Here is a 21,148-nt window from a genome sequence, read left to right as displayed (position 1 = left end):
CCATTTCACCAACTGCTGTGTAGCCATTTATGGCCATGCAGGAGTTAATATACTCTATAATGGAGGAGACTGACGAACAGGGAGGTTCGTTAGCTTTTGGAAACAGCAGTTGCAGAGCAGGTACAATGAGTGGCACAAAATGTCTCCTTTCATTGCACTTGTTTTCACTGAAATGAATAACATTTATAACCAGTATGAAGCTTACCTTTCACTTGTGTATATGCAATCCTAATTCTATCTATATGTTGTTGATTTCTCCTCAGTATGCAGCTGGCTGGGAATAAATCATTTATTCATAACCCTCAACCAAGACTTTCAGCTTCGATTCCTTGCCCTCTCAATCCCCTGCCCTACACTGCAAATCCAACACGACAACTCTACCAGCACGGTAGAGTTGTGGTGTTGTATTTGCAGTGTTAAAACAAATAGAAGTGAGTATTTAGGTTCTTTGATATCAGCCTGCATCCTGCAGGTGGGTTGGCACTTGGCGACTGTCTTTGGTTTTCTCTCAATGGCGGGTGTTTATTACGAGTGTCATCAGACATGACACCTAAAGGGCTCTTTGTAATTTAGCCACCTGGTGCTCACTTGTGAAGTATTAAAATAAGGTAAAGGTATAGTACTAAGGTAGTAAAACACCAATGACTCCAAAAATGTATGACCAGTATGTAATAGTAAAGTATAATTGCATATTTTTTTTTTTTATTGTTTTCTTCTTTTTTTTTTATTGTTGCAAGCAAGAGTAAGTCTGTCATGTTTGAAGAGGGAGTGACTGCTGTGGAGATTTGGAGATTTGAATTTGGATGATGTTTTATTGCTTTTGGTCTCAAGGAATTTTGACACATTCATGCTGTGGCAGATTTGTATTGAACATCAAAAGGGTAGATTGGGAGACACAGTTGGATTTGTTGCATCTATCAAAATCCTTTTATTTAAAATGCATTAACACTTTTTGCTGAATTAAATAAGTCATTTTTTTATACAGCATCTGGATATTCATAGTGTAATATCACGCTAAAAGTTCATAGTTCTGTAGTTTATAGTTTAAAGTACTTTACCTGCACAGACTGTTCTGTTTTTTCCTGGAACAGAGTTCTGCCACGACTGTCATACGAAACAGCAGCACCAGTCTACTGTCAAATTTCAGTAGAGTGCTCTTCATAGAAAATAGTTATCATTAAAGTCATCTTACCATTTAGAGAATGAAAGCTTTTTGTGCCCTCTATCAACTGGAACTGAAATTTAACAGGTTTGTGTGATTTACTGTCCTTTCTATGGTTTGGTGTAATTTGGAGCTATGCTTGTTGGTTTGACGAAAAAGGTCCAGTTATTGTCTTAAGACAACTGTATGTCAGTCAGGAATGTTTAAAGTAGAGTTGTAGGGTCACTATTTTGCAGTCAAGTAGATTAGATACATGATAAGTGATCAAAAAACAATGGATTTACACCGATCACGTTTCTTAATGAGTTTGAGACTTTTGAAGCACTTTGAAGACTTGAAGACTTTGGATGATATATTTCAGAGTATTACTTCATAATTAAATTCATAAATGTTTGAAGACCCCCCCTCTGCATATCTCTTTAAAGTGAAACACCATCTTTCCAAACACCCAGGACATCGGGACATATTTCAAATTAATGCGAAAACAACAGACCATCATCAGCCACTTCAAGTTGCGCATCATTAGTTTTAATGAAACTTGTTATTCTGGTGAGCCATTTAAATGAAAGGTTTTAGGCTTTCCACTTTAATATTTATTTTTGAACGAAAGGGTAAAACATGCTGTGATCAGGTATACCCTTTTCAGCTCTCCAAACTTTTTACTGTATTCAATATTGAAAAGAGAATTCAAGATAAAATAACTACTTGTCAAACTGACATGAATCAATTCTGTCGGAGTCTGCGAGTTGATGTGTAGTTAAATCTGTTGATAATGTTGTAAAACATAAGTTTGTGGTGATGTAAACCAGGAATAATGACAACCTCAAAGCACATGTTAACTCAAATAATCAACATTTTGATAAATTCAATAACAGGAAAATAACAGAACCAGTGCTATGTTTTTCATTGGAGTTAGTGATAAACAGGATTTATTTTGTTATTTCACTGCCTTGCCATTCAAGGATTACTAAACTAATGAGGCAGTAGATACATCTCAGGAGTGCCCCAAGAGTGAATGAAATCACCCTCCCTCCCCACATGACACACACTGTATAAAAGTCAGGCAATGTTGGGAATCAGACAGAGGTGCCTTGACCAGAGAAAACCGACAACAGCAGTATTAAGTATCACGCTATAATGTAAGCCAGGTATCTTCTTATTTGTCACTTTTTCATTGAAATGCGTTCTGTCTGCACTTTTTGTTTGAAAGTCAGTGAGTATTAATGCAGTTTTTATAGTTTATGAACTGTCAGTATCAGTCCAATATTGAGCTTCTATTTCTGATTTGGCATTGTGACATTATTTGATCATTATTTTTACTATGCATTTTGACTAATCATTTTCCCTGTGATCCAGGATTTGCTCCAGTGCTGCCATGCCGCTGAGCATGCTGGCTCTCTGCCTGCTGTCTTGTATTCATTCTGGCATAGACGCATATCCAGCCAAGCCCGCCAATCCCCGGGAAGGAGCACCACCTGAGGACCTTGCCAAATATTATTCTGCACTAAGACACTACATCAATCTCATCACAAGACAGAGGTCAGTTCTTGAATTTCTATAAAATACTATAGCTTCAGAAAATAAGAAGTAAAAGTACATGCAAAGTTGTATTGATGTGTTGCTTGTCTTTTTTATGCATAGATATGGGAAAAGAGATGCTCCAGATACTGTATTTTCAGATGTGTTGGTGCGGGAGAGCGCCGAGAGTATTCCAGGATCTAACTATGCCAGGTAACCTTTTTTAAAATTACAGTGCTAGGCTGCACTAATATCCACTCAATTTTTTTTCCACAAATTTGCATTGTCTTTGTCAATTTTATGCAATATAAATTATGGTAATGCATGATAAAACATGTCCAATGAGATACTGGAAAAATACGAACATCCATACAATCTAGTGTAATGCTATTCTATTCTTGTGAAGATAATGATGTGCAGTTAATGTTCACACTGTGTCCAACAAGTGTTGACTGTATTTTATGGTGATTTTAAGGTTGTAGTTAATGGTGGTATTGGATTCAAATAATTGGTGTTCCTCTTTTATGTGTATAGAAAAAAAAACCTCTTACAAAAATGCGCTTAAAACAGACTTTTTACTGACTTCCTTATTTACAGATATGATGGGGTGTCATTGTGGTGATGCTGCCTAAGGTGTCATATCAAGGCTGACTACCACAAAACTGTTGCCATGTCTGTTACTGATATGAAATAAACATGTGTTGCATGAAATAAAAATTGCATATGGCAACTACTTTGGTCTGTAATGCTGCCAGTGTTACACTAAAACATGTTTTAAACATATAGTCCTATCATCTCACTCTGGCTAATTTGGCTCAACAAGCACCAAGCAGTACTATCTAATCACATGTTGTACAGTGTCTTGTGTGTCATGAGTAACAGTGCTCTCTACTGGTGAACTGGCATCAAAACATTTTTAGAGAATTTTTAAACTGGGATAAATACCTTATAATTCATGTCTGCTGGTAATATTCCATTTAGGCAGAAAAAACAGAAATGAATCATAAACTGAGTACACCACAGTGTTGCATTCACTTGTTATTTCAAACCTGCTGCGATGTACCTACACTCTACCTGAAAACAGATTAACAGTTTAATCCCATCAAGTGACCTGGATACATCAAAAGCAAATCACGTAACACTGAAAATTTGCTTAACTCTGTTTTGACACCTGGTCCAAGCTACTGGTTCAATAGAACTATGCAAGCTGGCAAAACTGGTTTTCTTTGAAGCTTCATTGCAGCTGAATTACCAGATTTGGTGAATGGGGTAATGCTTGGTGCTTCATTTTGTCCTTCTGACAGGTGGTACAAATTCAATTATTTATTAGCCAGATGTGGGGATATTATATGACTGGTGCCATTAACAGATGCAAGATCTACAGTATGTCTTCTTAATGGGGTAAGTGTAGTCACAAAGTTTAATTCTTAAATATGTTGTTTGCTAAGCAATAGTCACTGATACATTATGTTTTGCCATAACTAGAAGAGAAATTTGACATTACTGGTACTCTTCATTTACAACGAATAGAGAATAACATCCAGTAAAGCATATTTAAAGAACTACAGATATAAGCCATGGTAGCTGGACAAACTGGGGGCCATTGTTTGTTTGGATTTATGGTGACCAAATGGCTTTAGTGAGCTGTCAACTGACAATATAGCAGTGAGTATGTACAGTCTTCAATCAAAAGCAGCCAGAGGGTTTATAACAGTTCAGGTAATTGGTTTGATGGGGAAACAATGTTGGACGAACCCATGAATGCTTTGAATGAATGTTTACCTCGACACACCTTTTCTCAACTACTAGTATTTATTTTTGAGTAGTGTTCACAGTAAATTAGATGGGTGGGTAGTACAGGAATTCAGTAGGCTAGATATAACTTGAACGGCATTGGATGTCATTAGCACGGCACAGGCTGTGTGCACGGGGAACTGAGGGAAGGGGCGCAGGCAAGGCTCACTGGAAATGCACTAACAACTTACTGTTGCGCAAGTGATCTGCGAAACTTTGAAATGAAGGGAACCATGGCAGCGTGACTGGATGATACTGATTTAATTAGGTAAAGTATCATTAATTTATTTCTCCAGGCGGTTAAGCGACAATCTCATATTAGGACACTATGGTTTCTCGGCTCTCACTGTACCATCAGCTAGCGGCAGCTAGCTAGTTTGAGCCACATGATATTACTGATAGCTACTATCTGGCTAAAGAGTGGACATGTGGCTAACTGTATCTTGCTACTACTACGTTGCAAGAAAACACGAACAAGTGAAGGTAGTTCGGTTAATGTTACAGACTTGCCTGTTAGTTTAAGGTAACAGTATTATACGTCAGTCTGAAAGATGTCGTACACGTGTAAGCACACGCTAGTGTTTGCTGTAAGTCATTAGCATTGCTAACTCGCCTAAATGAGCTACAAACTAGCAACGGCTAGCACTAATTTACAACGGGACGGGCAGCGGTGGAATCAACGATAATAGGGACCTGGCAGCACATAGCCGCACTTTAACCAATTTCAATTCATATCCAGTCGCTGTTTGTTAACACTTAAATGTCTATTTATCGCTACCAATTAGCTGCCAATGGCTAGTTATCATTCTAACTAAATTAGTTCATGTTGGATGTGGCTACACGTGCCCAATACGCGTGTAGGTGTAACGTGACAGCAAATGTTCAACTCACTGCAGCCAACATGTTTCTTGAAAAGACTCTTGAAAAGTTTTGGTTGAAAGTTGTAACTTTTGTGACTTCGGTTAACGTAAGAACGACTCGTTACGAACCTATTCGCCACCATGAGCACCGAGCGCTCATCTCCTACCGGGCTGCTCCTCATGTGTTTCATGTAGGACTGGTGGAGGCGGTGTACACTGTCTCAACCAACCTGTGTGCTTCTTGCCTCATCTGAGCCCTATTCAACAAGCCTGGTTTTTAATCTCTGAGGGTTGTGAATGAACTCAACATGAGTGGCTGTTATATGTTGTTGCTGTTGTATCTGAAGTCAAAGTTGTCACAGATTCTCACACTCTTATCTCGTATCTTGAAAGTTGGAGTCACATTTTTATAATGGCATTATAGGTCACCCTTTCTTTAATGTAACATATGCCCTGCTGTTAGATTTTATGCCCATTATGTCATTAGTCAGATGTTTTACCTAAACATTTCCTCAAATGCAAAACAATACAAGAGAAACATAATACAACTGCCTGAAAGGCCTCTGTCTAATTTGTAGCTCAATAATGTTTTAAAAGGCAAAGAAGTGTCCATGCTGCCTTTTCAGTTAACTCAAAAGTAGTGCTGCAACTAGTATATATTTTCATCACTGATTAATTTGCAGATTTATTGCTTAATCTATAAAGTATCAAAAAGTTATTAAAAAATAGAAACCACAGCTTCGCAGAGCCGAACATTACATCTTCAAATGTTCTGTTTTTGTTTGACCAAAAGTCCAATTATCCAAAAATATTTACTTTACAACGATATATCACAAAGAAAAGCTAAAAATCATCTCATTTGGGAAGCTGGAAGAAGAGAATATTTGGCATTTTTTCACAATTTGTCTTGAAAAATGACAGAAAAGATTAATTGATCATCAAAATTGTTGCCAACTATTTTTCTTTCAATCAACAAATTGATTAATTGACTAATCATTTCAGCTCAACTGAAAACAACGACTTGATGCACTATTAGAGCATTTTAACACCATCACAAGCAATGTACTGACAAAGTTAGTCTAATGTCTATAAACCTGTCCAATTTCCTAGCATACCTCCAGTTTTATATTTTCTTTTTTAAGTCAGTCTTATTCTTTAATCATTAGGAAATGTTTTGTGTAATGAACATTATTAATTGTTCGTGCTGTATTTCAATCATTTTATTTTTTATGTTGGACGTATTAGGCATAAATTGCAGAAAACTGCATGATTCTGCATGGAATATGCTGTGTATAATACGAATGAACTATGACCACAAAAATGAAATGTGCCCTATACAAATGAAATGTACCTTGTAGTTACAGCTTTGACTTTTGATCTTTTTAAATCCACAGAACCCAATTAATACTCCACAGTCACACTCTTCAGGAGCTTGATCTGACTTGGTGGTAGTAATAAGGTATTTTTAAACAGCCATTGGTCATGTGATTGGTTTGGACAACTGGAATGGCTGCATTATAATACTACTAAATGAACAGGAAATGCCTAGGCAATGAAGGCACCCTTGGGGTAGAGAGGAGCTTACTTAGCAGCATGTGGTGATTTTATCAATACCGAGGAGGGTCTTATGCTGTCTGGGACAATTCAATAACTGTAATGTGATTTTTTTTTTTCTTCCCCATTCTCTCTGTAGCCCAGAAGTACCAGATGAGTGTTTTGTAGAAAACGTGGGGCTCCGTGTCGGACTGCTGCACTCATGATTTGAGCACAGTTTATAGGTGAGTTTATGCCATTTGTGTTTTTCCTTTTACCTCTGCATGATTATCTGGCTGTTTGCTGTCTTTGTTGACATTGAATACAATGCTCCATTTATGATGTTTATACAGTTCACAACTTACAGTTTAATGGGGTGGTCTGTACTTGTTTGTCCACTTACCTACAAGGCAGTGGCAGATCTGTTTTTGCCTCACTCTGTTGGGACAGCATGTTTGTACAGTCCCAGGGGCCTCTCTGTGTATGGCTGGCACAACCTTTAGCCAGACAGATGGTAGACCCTTTTTCATTCCTTTTTCATTCAATAGCTCTCTTTGTCATTCCCTTAATTCCAAGGCAAAAAACCTTTTTTTTCTGTGCGATTTTGTGCCTCTCTTTCCGCAATATGAGTTCTGCAGCAATACATATTGGCAAATGTCTCAGCCTGCTTCTCTTTTTTGACATGGCTTTTGTGATGATCTTAGTAAACAATACACTGACTTGAGCAGGTTTCCTACCTTCTGCAGCTCTCCAGTTGCACTGGTTACTATAAGCAGGCAGTTGGGTGGCTTTTGACCGTGCTAGAGAGTTTCACCGTCCTGAGCTGAGGAATAATAAACATGACTGTGGCCAATGCAAAGTCTGGCTCAGGTAAGCCGTCACAGACAAAGTTCTAATGAGTCTTTTGCACAGGAACTGTTGCAATGTTGTGTGCAAAATTTTGATTGTTGACATTTGATTACCATTTGAACAGTACTGTGCTTACTGCCCAGAGATAGTTGTGTGGGTGTGTTTGCTGCTGCCTGTGAACGCTCACATTTCTCCCTCTGTGAAACACAACTGCCATGCATAGCAAAAAAACCCAAAAAACTAATTTTTAACATATGATGTATTTGCAAACCAAACCATTTGTAAAGCCAAATGTTTTAGTTTGTTCTTCAGTGACTACATTTATTTGTATTCTGTGTGTATCCTGTCAGACCTCATTCTTTTGTCTACTTCTTTTCATATGTTTTCAAACTGTGTGAAAAACAGATAAAGGCAAATGGACCGCTTATTCCTAAAAAAAAAACCCAGAATGTATAACAAATCCTATTTTTATGGACAGATTATTACAGGGAATTACAAAATGATATTCATTTTATGGTGTCAAGTTGATTGGTCAATAATACTACTAGCTGTATGTCTCATGCTCTTTATGCAAACCCAGTTAATTTGTTGTTAGTTTCTTGCTGTGTGCTCTCAGCCTCTACAAGGCAGACCTGTTAGTAGAACCATTCCTTTGTGATTCTGCGTGCTTGTTACTGCTGCAATGGAAATGAGGGATGTTCTCTGTGAATTAGCCCATTGACTGACTGTCCACTTATTGTTAGCCTTGTAAGCTCTTATTATAGTCACATTGTTTTGTTGTTTTTTTTCATCCGTTTTTTCATTGGCTCAGAATTTTAATTTCCATTATTACTGGCAATAAGCTTTTTGTGTCACTGACATTTCTGCCTGTACTCACAAAGCAGTGAATCTCTAGCCCAAAGTGGTGTGGTTTTTATTCTCTTAGACCAATCTTTGATGTGGATTTTTTTCTCTTCAGCAATGCAGCAGGTACTAGACAACCTGAAAGACCTGCCATCAGGCACAGGAGCCAAAGATATTGACCTCATCTTCCTCAGAGGCATCATGGAGAGCCCCATCGTCCGTTCCCTTGCCAAGGTAATGCATACACTCACTGCAGCTACTCCAGTGCTACATACCCACACATACGCATGTACGCATACTCAGAGTCATAATCTCATTAGCTGGTCATCAAGCTCTAGCTATAGTAGAGAGGAGGAGCAAATGTGGTAAGTGTCACGTGTCACTACACTTCCAAGATGATGTTTAACTCTTTCTGATAGTTGTACCAAATGGGGCTCACCAACCTATTTTTAATCCTCAAGCAAAACTTGCAGTGCTTTTTGGACAAGGATGTGTACCTGCAAATGAACTGTGTCTTGTAATGTTATACCCCGTGACATGAACTAATCTTGCTGTGTGCCCACTGTTTCAGTGTCATGTTATTTGCAGGAAATATCTCCCAGTTAGGGCGCGGTACAACACTTCCCATCATTAGAGGAGCGAAATAAGCATCACATGTACTGTGAGCAGGGTTGTACAGTACAGCTCCTGTTGTCTTATAATAAACAATTGTATGAAAGTATAACATTCACAACTTATATTTTTGGTAAAATAGACAGAAAAAGTACCTTTTAACATCAGTTAAATCACATTTTCACATGCTAAAAGAAGTTGACAGCATGATGAACAAATGGCTTACATAACAGGAAAAAATCTCCAATGCAGATTGAGGTCATCAGGTTCAACTACTGCATCTATAAATAGAATGATTTCTATAGAAAACCTGTCACAAAGGCAAGCTCTTGCCCTCATTTCTAACAAACAGAGCACCGCTCTCCTTAGATATTGGATAATTTCCTGCCCATATGTAGTTTCTGGTTTGATGTCATGTGAAATGGAGCCCCTTGAATGTGATCATAGATGCTGAATATTCAACTGTTAATTTCCCTTTGTCTGCTGTGTATCACAGTGATAGTTCGATGGAGAATGTGGCATTTTGATGGTGTATCACTGTAATTTGACTTACAGTGTGTGGGCACAAGAGTAGCATTTGACACAATATAGTGTCATCAGATGAGGTGTAACAATATGATCTAATTTTCTCAGTAGTGCCAACATAACACAACAGTTGCTCAACCAAGTTTCTTGGAACATGATATATATTGTTATATATATCAACGTTAAGATGCACAATTACCAAGACAGAATATGTTATTCCTTTTGTTCACCTGACTGTTCAGTGTCCATCTTATCTAACTACTACCGTCTCATCTGTGTGACCCATGGAAGTGACACCAATTAGGGCTTTTTGCTGAAATTAGTGCACAGAAGTGCTCTTTTTTTTTTTTTTTTCTTCCTCAGCCTTGCACAAGTGGGTGATGGGTTAGTAGCTTTGTCTGTGCTCATATGAAAATACCATGATCTAGAACAGGATAAAACAACCAATCCCAACATTTCCAACATAATAAGTATGAAACTGAACTATCCACATAATATCCACATAAACAGAGATTTGTGTATAGCTATTACACGCCGGACAGTAAGGTGCTCTGCTATTTTGTTCATGTGTAGGTGGGATGTGCACTCACTTTAGCTGGTAAAATAAACAGTTTCTGGAACAATTTACCAAAATAAATAAATTCTAGTCAAAGTTTATATGAAAGGAATTGGTAGATAGGATGGACAAAAGCTCTGGGATATCCTGGTTTGATATTTAAATTAATGTTGTGATATATCATACAATCTCATGAATAAAGTCTGTGAGTGTGTTGCGTCAGCCCAGCACTACAGCTGTTTTACCCCAACTAAAAAAACAAACCCAAAATACAGATTTGGGAGTTACGATCAACAAATAAAATGATGATTTGTAACTTCATTTTTCTCCATTCCTAATTTTGTTTAAAAAAATCCCTTTTACTGGGATGAACATCTTTCAACACAGTCTTGTGTTTTTTGTGTAGGCTCATGAGCGTCTTGAGGAAGTTAAGTTACAAGCCGTGCGGGATGATAATGTTCAGCTGGTCACAGAGATCCTGGATTCCCTCAACAACCTGCCAGAAAAAGATGCTGCCACTGCGGAGCTTGCCAAAATCCTTCAGGAGCCTCACTTTAAGGTATCCTAGGCCTCGTTTCTCTTGTACACAATTGTTGCTGGGTTCAAATGGGGATGAATAGACCAGAGATTTATAGAATGAATAGTCTAGCTTGTGTTCTATGTGTGTGGGAATGGATGTTAGAGCTTTTTACTCCAACCATTGCCTAATTTTCTCTGAAGTGCCTGTTAAGCAGCTCTTTTTCTTTGTCGCCCTTTATATTCTCGACCACTTGCAAGCTGCAGCATGGGAGGGTGGGGGTGTATTTCCTCGGGCCAATAGCAGGCTGAGTTATGTGGGTAAAGTGAGGGGGAGAAGACTGTGTCACCTACTCTTTCAGAAAATCTTCACATTTGCTGATGCAGTTTGTAGTCTCTGACCAATGCTAACTCTAAGTTGTGGCTGCTAGGGTAAGAACAAGACTGGTTTATCTACAATATTTAACAATTAATCCTTTGTCAATGCAGTCATAAAAGCATCTTTTTTATAAAGGTTTAGGTCAAAGGAATGTGTGCAGCAATGTGATTAATGTCTTTACTCTTTCATGTTATTGTATGAAATGCTTGTTACTGTTCCAGTCACTGTTAGTTTTTAGTATTTTGGTAGATGTATCACATGGTAGCTGTGATCGCTATCTTTCTTATTCAGAAAAAGCTGTTGGAAATGTACTTAAGATGTCTTAAGATACAGAGATTATGAGCCAGTCTTATTTTTGTCTCTATTTCTCTCTCTCTCACTCCTCCTCCGCCAATCTTTCTGCCTCAGTCTTTGATAGAGGCTCATGACAAAGTGGCTGCAAAGTGCTATGAAATGCCCCATGCTGCGGTGAACAGCGATGCCTTGTTGACCAGTTCACTCATGCCAGCTGATGCTGTCAGGATGATTGGCATCCAGAAGAAAGCTGGGGAACCACTGGTAAGTCTGCCAGGCATGTATATCAACCGCAGCTCTACAGACGAAACGTGTAATGCTCCTGTTAGGCTTTAAAGTTCTTTACACGTCCTCTTTTATTGACCAGCTGTGAGAATAGTGACTCACTTTCACATAGTACCTCAACACGAGTGAGTTCTTTCACAGCAACCACACTGACCAACCCATGAAACAGGCCTCTACGATTTATGAAGTGCGGATGTACGATACCAAATGACTGCTACTCTCTTTCAGGGGGTGACGTTCCGTGTGGAGCGAGGAGAGATGGTGATCGCACGGATCCTGCACGGCAGCTCGATTGACAGGCAGGGCATGTTGCACACCGGGGACATAATCCGCGAGGTGAACGGTCGTGAGGTCGGCAGCAACCCCCATGAACTCCAGGAGCTGCTGAGGGACTGCAGTGGGAGCATCACACTCAAGGTCCTGCCAAGCTACAAAGACACACCAGCACTGCCACAGGTGAGGAAGAGAGAGGCTGTATATTATATTTCCTGTCTAGGTTTTTTATTTGTGGGGAAAAAAATATTACTGACGCACTGGAGAATACATGCAAAATAAGTTTATTTTCAATATTTCTTGGTGTGCTCATCTAACATTTCTTGAAATCAGTTCTGTAAATGTACAGGGATACAGCAGTGGTGATGGGTATGTGGTGGTGTATTGGAGGCTGTTCAGGAGTTGTACTGTACCTGTCAGGGATTGGGTGAGAGCTGCCTGACCTGGCCAATCTTAGAATGCCAGGCTTCTGAAAATTGAGCCCTCAGAAAGTCTATTAATAACACACCACACACTATCTGGGACATACCCCACTCTATTCACTGTAGCCCCCCCCCCCTCTCCTTCTTACAGTAACAGGCACACACAGCAGCTGACACTGAGGAGCAGTATGTAGGGTTATGTCAGACACTGACCTTTGTGCCCAGGAGGATCAGATGATCTCATGCTACTGTTTGCTTATGTATCTGTTGGGTTTCAGTCATGGTAAGAGTTTTGACTTGTGAATTATGCCCTCAGAGTGGGAAAAAGGTACTTATGTGATTTATCTGCCCGCAACTCTATTTTGAAAGTTGTTGTTTTTGTTAGAAATCTTCCCGACTGCTCAGGCCGATCTCATGAGTGAATCTTTAAAAGTTGCTTCTGGTCCATGCCCATCCACCTCATTCAGCCTGCTGTCCTTAGAGCACTGACAGCAAGAACAATGTACAAATGCAGAACAGACAATTAAAATAGTGGGAAAGAGTTGTTAAAGTATCATCCAACATGGTGCAATAAAATTTTTTTTAAAAAAGTATCAGAATATTCTTGGCACTTATGAAAGGGAACACAAGCAACTTCCTTTGAACTACTTAATCAAACATGGGTGTATGGCAAAAAAAAGAAAGTGGACGTGCAATGACGAAGAGTCATCGGATATATTCATTTGTTCTACAGCCATGTAACTGATGATAAAATGTTTCATTAATATTGTCAAGAAAATGTGACAATATTACAGTATCTTAGTGTACATCTGAGTAGGGATTTAAGGTATGGCTCAATCCTGTTGTATTTGCTCTTAGTGTAATTTAACCGTCTCATGTATTGTTCACACCCCAAACTGTAGGTTTATCTGAAGCCACACTTCAACTATAACCCGACCACAGACAACCTGATCCCCTGTAAAGAGGCTGGTCTCGCCTTCATCAAGGGAGACATTCTCCATGTAGTAAACAAGGAGGACCCCAACTGGTGGCAGGTGAGCAGGCACACATAGCTCTGTGATTGTGAACCACAGTGCTGCTTTGACTGGAGCTGCATGGCTAATTGGGAGTTCTGGTACAAATATTGCCTGTTGGAAGTTGCAAGAGGCAGCTAAAGATGAGGAGGAAGATGTTTATGACTGATACCTGTGCATGGTATTTGATTTGTATGTGAAATCTCTCGTCTCTCAACTGTTTTGATTTCCATTCAGGCACGCAAAGTTGTTGGTGGAGCAACTGGCCTCATCCCCAGTCAGTTCCTGGAGGAGAAGAGGAAAGCTTTTGTGAGAAGAGACTGGGACATTTCTGGTACTGGTCAGTACAAGTGGTGTTCTGTCTTTCACACCATGATAATCAATTACTCTTGTTTATTTTATCATGATAGCAAACATCTCTTGGCTTTAGCACCACCTTGTGGTGACCTGACTCTCTCTGTATGTGGCTCAGGGATGCTCTGTGGAACTCGAACTGCAAAGAAAAAGAAGAAAAAAATGATGTACCTCACTGCCAAGAATGCTGGTGTGTATCACTACTAGTTCTCATTTTCCTACATACAAGCGATCTTAACAATGAGGAATCTTAAGTGCATAGATGGTAATACAGTACTAATTCAGCCTGTGTATTGCCTTGAACAGAGTTTGACCGTTTTGAACTGCAAATCTATGAGGAGGTAGCAAAGATGCCACCGTTCCAGAGGAAAACGCTTGTCTTGATTGGAGCCCAGGGAGTTGGCAGGCGGAGCCTAAAGAACAGACTTATTGTCCTGAATCCTCTGAGATACGGAACCACTGTACCCTGTGAGTGTGTGAAACAGACAGTTGAGGCAATTAAATTGTCTTTACTTGAAGATTTCCTGCCAGGGTACATGTCACACCTTTCCTCACCTTTTACCTTCAGTCACATCAAGGCGTCCAAGAGAAGAGGAGAAAGATGGCCAGAACTACTGCTTTGTAACACGGGAAGAGATGGAGAAGGACATCAAGGAGAGCCGTTACCTGGAGCACGGCGAGTACGATGGCAACCTTTATGGCACCAAGATTGACTCGATCCACGAAGTGGTGGATATGGGTCGTACCTGCATCCTAGACGTCAACCCTCAGGTTAATTTAAGGCACGAACGCTCAGTGTGTAGATGTTTTCTCCCAAAGCTTTGGTTGTGACATTCTGTTTTTTGCTCAGGCCCTGAAAGTGTTGAAGACTGCTGAGTTTATACCATTTGTGGTGTTTATTGCTGCTCCTGAGCTGGACACACTAAGAGCTATGCACAAAGCTGTAGTAGATGCTGGACTTACTACCAAACTACTCACAGTAAGTTTTGAGTGGATTTAAGGTTGTCTAAATTCTAATAAATATTAATGGGAGTTTCAGTAGTCATTACTCATGAATGGTTGTTGCCTTTGTCATTGTAATGGGCTGAATCTCTTTCTGCACTAGGAGAACGATTTGAAGAAGACTGTGGACGAAAGTGCAAGGATCCGGCGGGCATACAGCCACTACTTTGACCTGACTATTGTCAATGACAATCTGGACAAGGCCTTTGACAAGCTGCAAGAGGCGGTAGAGCGATTATTCATAGAGCCACAGTGGGTTCCAGTCAGCTGGGTCTACTGATGCTCTACCCCCCGCTGGATGGATGAGGCTGTTGGAGCTTCTAGGCCTGGGACGAAAGGGGACACAACCTGGTACTGCACACACAGACAAAGTATTGGACATAAGCCCTGTGTGAATTTGGGTCTTGCACAAAGCATCAGAGTCACCTTGATCTGAATTGCCAGATTCCTTAATAGCACACTATGCAACTCACAACACACAGGAAGTGTACTTATTGGCAAAATATTTTTTAAAGAACACTTTCTATTCAAATGAATTGGAAGAAATTACTGGCCTGTGTGTCAGCATGTTTTAAAAGCAAAAGCAGTTTTTGCCATGTCCATGTTATTTTAATTTTACATCTGTATGTAAGATAGCTAAAGTGTATTTATTCTGCAAATATGAGGAGGGCTTGCTCATCGAAAAGGACGATACCTCAGTGTTACAGTTTACAGTGCTTATGCCTCCAGTACGTCATCTCATTTGTCACTACAAACCTGTCGTCATTCATGTAGAATAGTGTCATATTTTTGAGACCTTGTGAAGGCTTCTTCTAGGCCCTGGCCTCTTTGCGGTTCAACCTTAATAAAAGGAACATGTCATGCCAGTCACTGTTTGATGTTGTACAGGAAGAAAAGTAATACTGTAGTGTTTACCCATTATCTCTCTTTCACTCAAGCACAACAGACATTAATTATGTTGATTGTTTGTCAGACATTTGGATCATGTATGTGTTTTGGACTGTTAGACCAGTTGACGGTGCTGTGTTTGTTTGTCTGGAAGAAGAACTTTCCACAGCAGGGTACTGCATCTCAGTGAACCATCCCTTTTGATGTGATATTACTAAAAACTTAACTGTTTTAAATAAAATTCATATTTACTTATAAAAAGGTATATTTTACAAGATTTCAGATGTATTTTCAGATGTAAAATAAATAACTGGTGTTTTCTAATGATCTGCTTTGGTTTTGCTTTGTCCTTTCGGGACATTTACTCAGCAAACATGCTGTGTGGAGTATGTGTTAGCAAGCAGGTAGAGAAAGAAATAGTTCATGCCGTCATATTAAGGTCTTTTTTTGCACCATAGAGATAAACATAAAAGAAAGATACAGATAGAAGGTATCAAGTTGAAACAACTTCCAAGATCATTAACTATGTTTAAAACCTGAAATAACACATTAAGACATGTGCAATCAGACTGGATGAAAAATTTAAATAGTCATAAAACAATATGCTCAAGTGGTCCAGAATGAGGTTTGTAGTTGGCACATTAAAAAAAAACAGTCGAAGATTCATGTCTCTGGAGCACAGTAGTTTTGTGTAGATGTGTCACAAAATTTCCACAACTCATGAATATTTGATCTAACAATACTTAACAGAGGAAAATAAAGAGGTGAAAAAGTAATATAAACAATCAAAAGCCACAAAGACTGAAGTGCATAGATATCCTATAGCTTAAGACATCACATTAGACCCTCCTTAAAATAATTAGTATTTACCTTACATTATGCCACAGCCAGTGAGAACTTCAAGGGTGTTGTCCTTTGCTTACTGAATAATCTAAAAGTTGATTAATTTACAACTTGATCATTTAATGTTCTTTTTCTATAAAATCCAAAATCAGTGAAAAATGCCCCCCCGAGCTTCAAATGCTTGTTTTGTCCAACAAAGTCCAAAATCCATGACCTAAACTAATTGCTTATTAAAATCTTTGATGACATTGATCAATGATTGTCATTTCACTGACTAAGGCATTAATTGACTTATTGCTTCTACATTAGTAAATCTATGTAATTACCTTACAGTAAAATGCCATAGTGTTTTAAAGGGCATTCCACCGCACCAAAAAGAATAAAAAACACTTATCTGATGAATAACACTAAATATGTATATGATCCCCTTCACTGCATTCCAGTGTGGTATTTCAAGTTTCTGGTTGATATAAAGGCATCTTCGGTTCAAACACAGGGGGCTAATGAGGCAAGACCCCTGACAGCGATACACAGCACCAGAGGAAGGTTTCCTGGCCCTTGGTTTATTTCTGCCCTCACTGTGTCCCCGTCTCTCTTCAGGGACACATTAGAGGAGGCAAACAGATGTTCAGCATTTTCATAGATGTCCCCCGTCAGTGCAGTTAGTCTTGCACTGCTCAGAGGACACTTTCCATTTCCTGATATGCTCTGCACCTGGAACGGGTGTGAGAGACAGTTAACAGGCAGCTCAATCACTGATGCATCATTTGAAAGAAAAAAAACCCCAAAACAAACAACTCCTTTTGTGAAAACTGACTTTACTAACCAATAGCTCCATTGTCTGTAAGACTGTGTGGCTGCAGCACATTCCCAAGACATCAAGACAATCATTGGTCATCTCTGAAAGACAAAGACCCAGACACAGGATGAAAACAGAACTTAAGGAAATTAGGTTTTCAGGACATTCTGCACGCAGTGGGAACTCTACAATTCTACATGCTTCTCCTCCTGAGCTTAAAATGATGATTATTTTTACAGACTGAGGACTTTTCACTTAAGCAATGGGCAAAGTAATGGATGCTGCACAGAGCACAGCTTTTCTCACCATCCAAGGCACTGCTAATGAGGTGAATAGCTGTGAGGACTGATGTGGACCGGCCTCTCTGAGCTGACTCCACTTGACCAGACAGCTCCACAAGCTCCAGAATGGCTTGGATATTCTGTTTTTGAGACACTGTCGTTGTAACATCAACCAAGGCAGGAGACTTATCTAGGCTCATCTGGTCCAGCTGAGACAGAGGAAGACACCCACATTCAAAAGTCAGAGCAACAGAAGTTCACGAGTCCTAACTCCACATTATTATAGTGCATCTATGCTGCCAAGACCTCTCTCTGCCCCACTTACCATATCCTGAAGTGCACTGACGGCTGCTCTGTCCTGCATAATGTTTGTGAATTGCTGGAGCAGAGAGGACCTTGTGGTTGCAGGAAGAGATGACAGCAACTGGAAATGATCATTAAGTTGCTCCAGGTCTGCCCATGGAAGGAAAAAAACATTATCATTCCCTCCAAAGACAAAATGTGTGTATCAGCCTGTCACTAAAACCTAAGCTTGAACCAGACATGAGAAAAAATAAAGAAAATAAAAAAGTAAACTGCACAATATGAACTAACCACATAGATTCTTGGATTTGAAATAATCGGGTCAAAGCACATGTTTACAAACATTATCACACCATTCTGATAAGACAGAATGGGGGCCTCCACCCTCTTTAGGTCCTTTGTGACCTTGCACACATTTACTGAATACGTCATCATCTGCAACAATCATCTGTAGTCACATGTTTCATAGCTACAGAAAGAAAACAATAATTTACCTTGTCGAAGGCAGCTATTTTCAGAATCGTGTGCAAGAACACCACTGTCTACTTCAAAACCTCCAGTGGTGTCTGACATCAGACACAACTCTGAGGAAAATACAGCTGGTTACTTTTCAAATACTCAGATATTTTAATAGTTTAATCATTTGTTATGGTCAAATCATTGGAATTATTTAATGATTTCTCACCATAGCATCCATCCTGTTTGATCTCTAGCTCTATGAGGGAATAGGCAATGGTAGTATTGATGGGAATTTCCATGGTAACATTACTGTCTATACTCAGGCTCCCATTCTCTTTCAATGAAACCTGCAGAAAGAACAATACAGCAGATATTTGAGACCAAACCTACAAATTCCAGCACAAGTTGGTCTGTTTTAAAGAAAATATCAACTTTAAAACACCAACCGCTGCTGAGTAACAGCTGGTGGGAAAGCAATTGCACAGTTAAGGACCTGTTTGGAGGTGTATCACATGTCATGTGGAATTTAATTTACAAAACCTTTTCATCTATCTACTGTATCTCAGACATGAGCAGCAAATGCCCAGTTTTCAGTCTGCGTCCCTCTAGACTGAACATTTTGCAACAACAATTCACAATTACAAAATTCAGCATAGGTGGCACAAGTATTTAACTTTAGCTCCACCTACTTCTGTTGCAGGCAGAACTGAAATCTCATTCTGGGCAAAGTGGGATAGCAAGAACATAAACTATCAAACTATATTGAGGTAATGTAGGCAGAACAAAAAAAGGGGAAATTATTTCATTACTAATAATTCGTCAAATATCACATAACAGCAAGAGGCTGAATTCTCATACAGATTGGAAATGGAAAAGACTAAATTCTTTCTGATAAAAGAACATTTTCTGTTGTAAAATTAACTCTTACACTGCAAATCACAAAGATGTAAACTATCATGACAATGCGTGTTTCAGTGCTACTACTCTACCTTAGGGCTCTTGGGCCCGCAGAGGCTCAGTCCTCCTCCACACTGTCCACCCTGCTGCACCTCCTCTATGACCGAACAGGGAATAGTGGTCACAATTCGCTCCTTCACAATCCCAAATACCAGCCTGTGCTTCTCCTTTGTCTGCTGGATCAGACAGTGAGACATGTCCAGCACCCTGAGACATTGAATTTACAAAAACAGTGTTACATTTAACCAGGAAAATTCTTGGGAAGTTTCAGCTGAGCCTTGTGTTTTGTGTGCAACTTTATGAGTGGTCAAAGATCACTTCTGCTGTTTGCATATCTTTTACAGACTGAATACCAGATGATGTTTCTGTCTAAATCCTGTTTAAAACAGACTGTACAGGACAGGAAAGTGGATACAGGTGGGGAACTAACCTGCTTTTAGAGTCTTTCAGCAACTTCTGCACATTCACTTCCTCTTTCTTCAAACTACCAAAGGATGACTGGAGTTTGGAAGAGTCTTTACCCTCCAGGCTCACATTGGAGTGGACAAAATTTGCATCCATAGCTCCCTGAATGTTGTCACCATATGTCCCTTTATATTTGATGAAGTCTGTCTCTTTGGTATCTGTGGACAGGGACAAGTTTTCTGTGATCTTGGAAGAATAAATTAGTTGTAATACTGCAGATATTTAGTAAAAAACATTAAAGCAAATGAATATACTAGTACAGAGATCTTTGGTGTCTACCTGGCTCTATAGGGGTATCTCCTGCTAGTATATCATTGAAGTGAAAATCAGTGGGAAGATACTTGGACTTCTGCCAGAACCAGAAACGCTTGCGCTTCACCACTAGTGTCAGGACATCTATAGTGTCATTCAGGCTGGACACTGGGATCAGCACACCTCCATAATCCACTTCCTCCACAAAGTTTCTGGTGGCTGTGGCAAACATCTCCCAGCTGGATCAAACCTGAGGGTGATAATAAAGCCAGGTTTAAATAATAATAATAATGATAATAATAACAACAATAATAAAAAAAAACAACACAAAAAAATAAAGACTTGTATAGTAATCCGTCTAGAGATTAAAGTACCACTCCTCATCAGGCTAATAACTGACTTCAAATTACAATCTACCTACCTACCAACAATCATTTCACCATTCCTTCCTTTTCTTTTCATTCTTAAAAAACCTCCACAACATTTATACAATTAATACTTCTTCCATTAACTGTACTTGTACAGCATATCAAGCAAAACAAAGCTTAAAGAAACATGTTATTTGCACGTACATTTCTGCACACTGGAACAGCGGCTAACATGCTAGTAGCATCAGCAAACCCATCAGTCCTAACTTTTGTTCACCTGCTCGAACACAGCAAAACAGCACTGAGTGAAACAAATGCAAAAGCTGTGAGTATTACCGCTTTCCAGAAGCCCTTGTTTCAATGAAGACCCAGACGAGAAGCTTTGCTTTGTGGCCAGACATTCAACACAGTCAACGCTGCCCAGCCTCGGTGAGGCTTCCTCTGTTCTGTACAATAGACGCCCCGCCTCCTCCAAAGGGAGCTGTGGGTGTGTTACTGAAGATACTGTCAGAACATATCAATAACACATCAATAAGTATTTATCTGCCTTCCCTCCAAAACTAAAACATGTACGTATTAGTAAGAGACTGAAAAATAAAAGACGAGCAGATTTGGAGATGTGAGCTTATTTTTTTTTCTCTTTTAGGACTTTTCATTTACTACAATGCTTTGTCAAAAGTTTAAGTCAGACAGCTGGGCTCCTTGAAAGTTTTTGTAATTGTCCGTTCAACCAGTTGGTCCAC

The 21,148-nt window shown here is 39.4% G+C and overlaps 3 protein-coding genes across 6 annotated transcripts; 2 read left to right on the top strand and 1 right to left on the bottom strand.

The window, feature by feature from the left end:
* The first annotated feature begins 2,210 nt into the window (after positions 1–2,210).
* On the top strand, positions 2,211–3,348 carry LOC111236775 (peptide YY-like). The gene is made up of 3 exons (XM_022765626.1): positions 2,211–2,701; positions 2,804–2,893; positions 3,278–3,348. Exons 1-3 carry the CDS (start codon positions 2,538–2,540, stop codon positions 3,300–3,302), a joined length of 279 nt encoding a protein of 92 aa, XP_022621347.1. The 5' UTR covers positions 2,211–2,537; the 3' UTR covers positions 3,303–3,348.
* A 667-nt stretch (positions 3,349–4,015) lies between these two features.
* On the top strand, positions 4,016–15,988 carry LOC111236774 (MAGUK p55 subfamily member 6-like). Of its 4 annotated transcripts, none has more exons than XM_022765624.1 (14): positions 4,016–4,081; positions 7,028–7,112; positions 7,614–7,737; positions 8,675–8,793; positions 10,659–10,811; positions 11,556–11,705; positions 11,955–12,182; positions 13,324–13,455; positions 13,672–13,774; positions 13,907–13,978; positions 14,095–14,256; positions 14,357–14,559; positions 14,639–14,767; positions 14,894–15,988. In XM_022765624.1, exons 3-14 carry the CDS (start codon positions 7,707–7,709, stop codon positions 15,068–15,070), a joined length of 1,659 nt encoding a protein of 552 aa, XP_022621345.1. In that variant the 5' UTR covers positions 4,016–4,081; positions 7,028–7,112; positions 7,614–7,706; the 3' UTR covers positions 15,071–15,988. The 4 variants fall into 4 exon arrangements, with proteins under 4 accessions (XP_022621345.1, XP_022621342.1, XP_022621343.1 ...); XM_022765621.1 differs by lacking the exon at positions 4,016–4,081 and adding an exon at positions 4,616–4,742; XM_022765622.1 differs by lacking the exon at positions 4,016–4,081 and adding an exon at positions 4,616–4,742 and having other exon boundaries at positions 7,596–7,737.
* A 138-nt stretch (positions 15,989–16,126) lies between these two features.
* Positions 16,127–20,835, bottom strand: gsdme (gasdermin E). The gene is made up of 10 exons (XM_022765620.1): positions 20,742–20,835; positions 20,065–20,287; positions 19,751–19,943; positions 19,353–19,527; positions 18,590–18,710; positions 18,399–18,488; positions 17,927–18,054; positions 17,627–17,810; positions 17,348–17,421; positions 16,127–17,235 (listed from the first exon to the last, which is right to left on the bottom strand). Exons 2-10 carry the CDS (start codon positions 20,267–20,269, stop codon positions 17,008–17,010), a joined length of 1,398 nt encoding a protein of 465 aa, XP_022621341.1. The 5' UTR covers positions 20,270–20,287; positions 20,742–20,835; the 3' UTR covers positions 16,127–17,007.
* Positions 20,836–21,148: the final 313 nt, after the last annotated feature.

The sequence above is a fragment of the Seriola dumerili genome, unplaced genomic scaffold (genome assembly GCF_002260705.1).
Source record: "Seriola dumerili isolate Sdu_G_001 unplaced genomic scaffold, Sdu_1.0 BDQW01000723.1, whole genome shotgun sequence".
Lineage (NCBI taxonomy): Eukaryota > Metazoa > Chordata > Actinopteri > Carangiformes > Carangidae > Seriola > Seriola dumerili.
The sequence above is the reverse complement of the archived record's forward strand: the minus strand, read 5'-3'. Positions and strand labels throughout refer to the sequence as shown.

What these genes read in the sequence shown, in the direction of transcription:
- LOC111236775 (XM_022765626.1), top strand. Translation starts at nt 2,538, where the DNA reads ATGCCGCTGAGCATGCTGGCTCTCTGCCTGCTGTCTTGTATTCATTCT. An exon ending in AATCTCATCACAAGACAGAG is followed by an intron (nt 2,702 to 2,803) that starts GTCAGTTCTTGA and finishes TTTTATGCATAG; the next exon opens with ATATGGGAAAAGAGATGCTC. An exon ending in CCAGGATCTAACTATGCCAG is followed by an intron (nt 2,894 to 3,277) that starts GTAACCTTTTTT and finishes CCTTATTTACAG; the next exon opens with ATATGATGGGGTGTCATTGT.
- LOC111236774 (XM_022765624.1), top strand. Translation starts at nt 7,707, where the DNA reads ATGACTGTGGCCAATGCAAAGTCTGGCTCAG. An exon ending in AGAAAGCTGGGGAACCACTG is followed by an intron (nt 11,706 to 11,954) that starts GTAAGTCTGCCA and finishes ACTCTCTTTCAG; the next exon opens with GGGGTGACGTTCCGTGTGGA. An exon ending in ACACACCAGCACTGCCACAG is followed by an intron (nt 12,183 to 13,323) that starts GTGAGGAAGAGA and finishes CCCAAACTGTAG; the next exon opens with GTTTATCTGAAGCCACACTT.
- gsdme (XM_022765620.1), bottom strand. Translation starts at nt 20,269, where the DNA reads ATGTTTGCCACAGCCACCAGAAACTTTGTGGAGGAAGTGGATTATGGA. An exon ending in GCGGGCCCAAGAGCCCTAAG is followed by an intron (nt 18,711 to 19,352) that starts GTAGAGTAGTAG and finishes TTCTTTCTGCAG; the next exon opens with GTTTCATTGAAAGAGAATGG. An exon ending in TCAGTGCACTTCAGGATATG is followed by an intron (nt 17,811 to 17,926) that starts GTAAGTGGGGCA and finishes CCTCTGTCTCAG; the next exon opens with CTGGACCAGATGAGCCTAGA.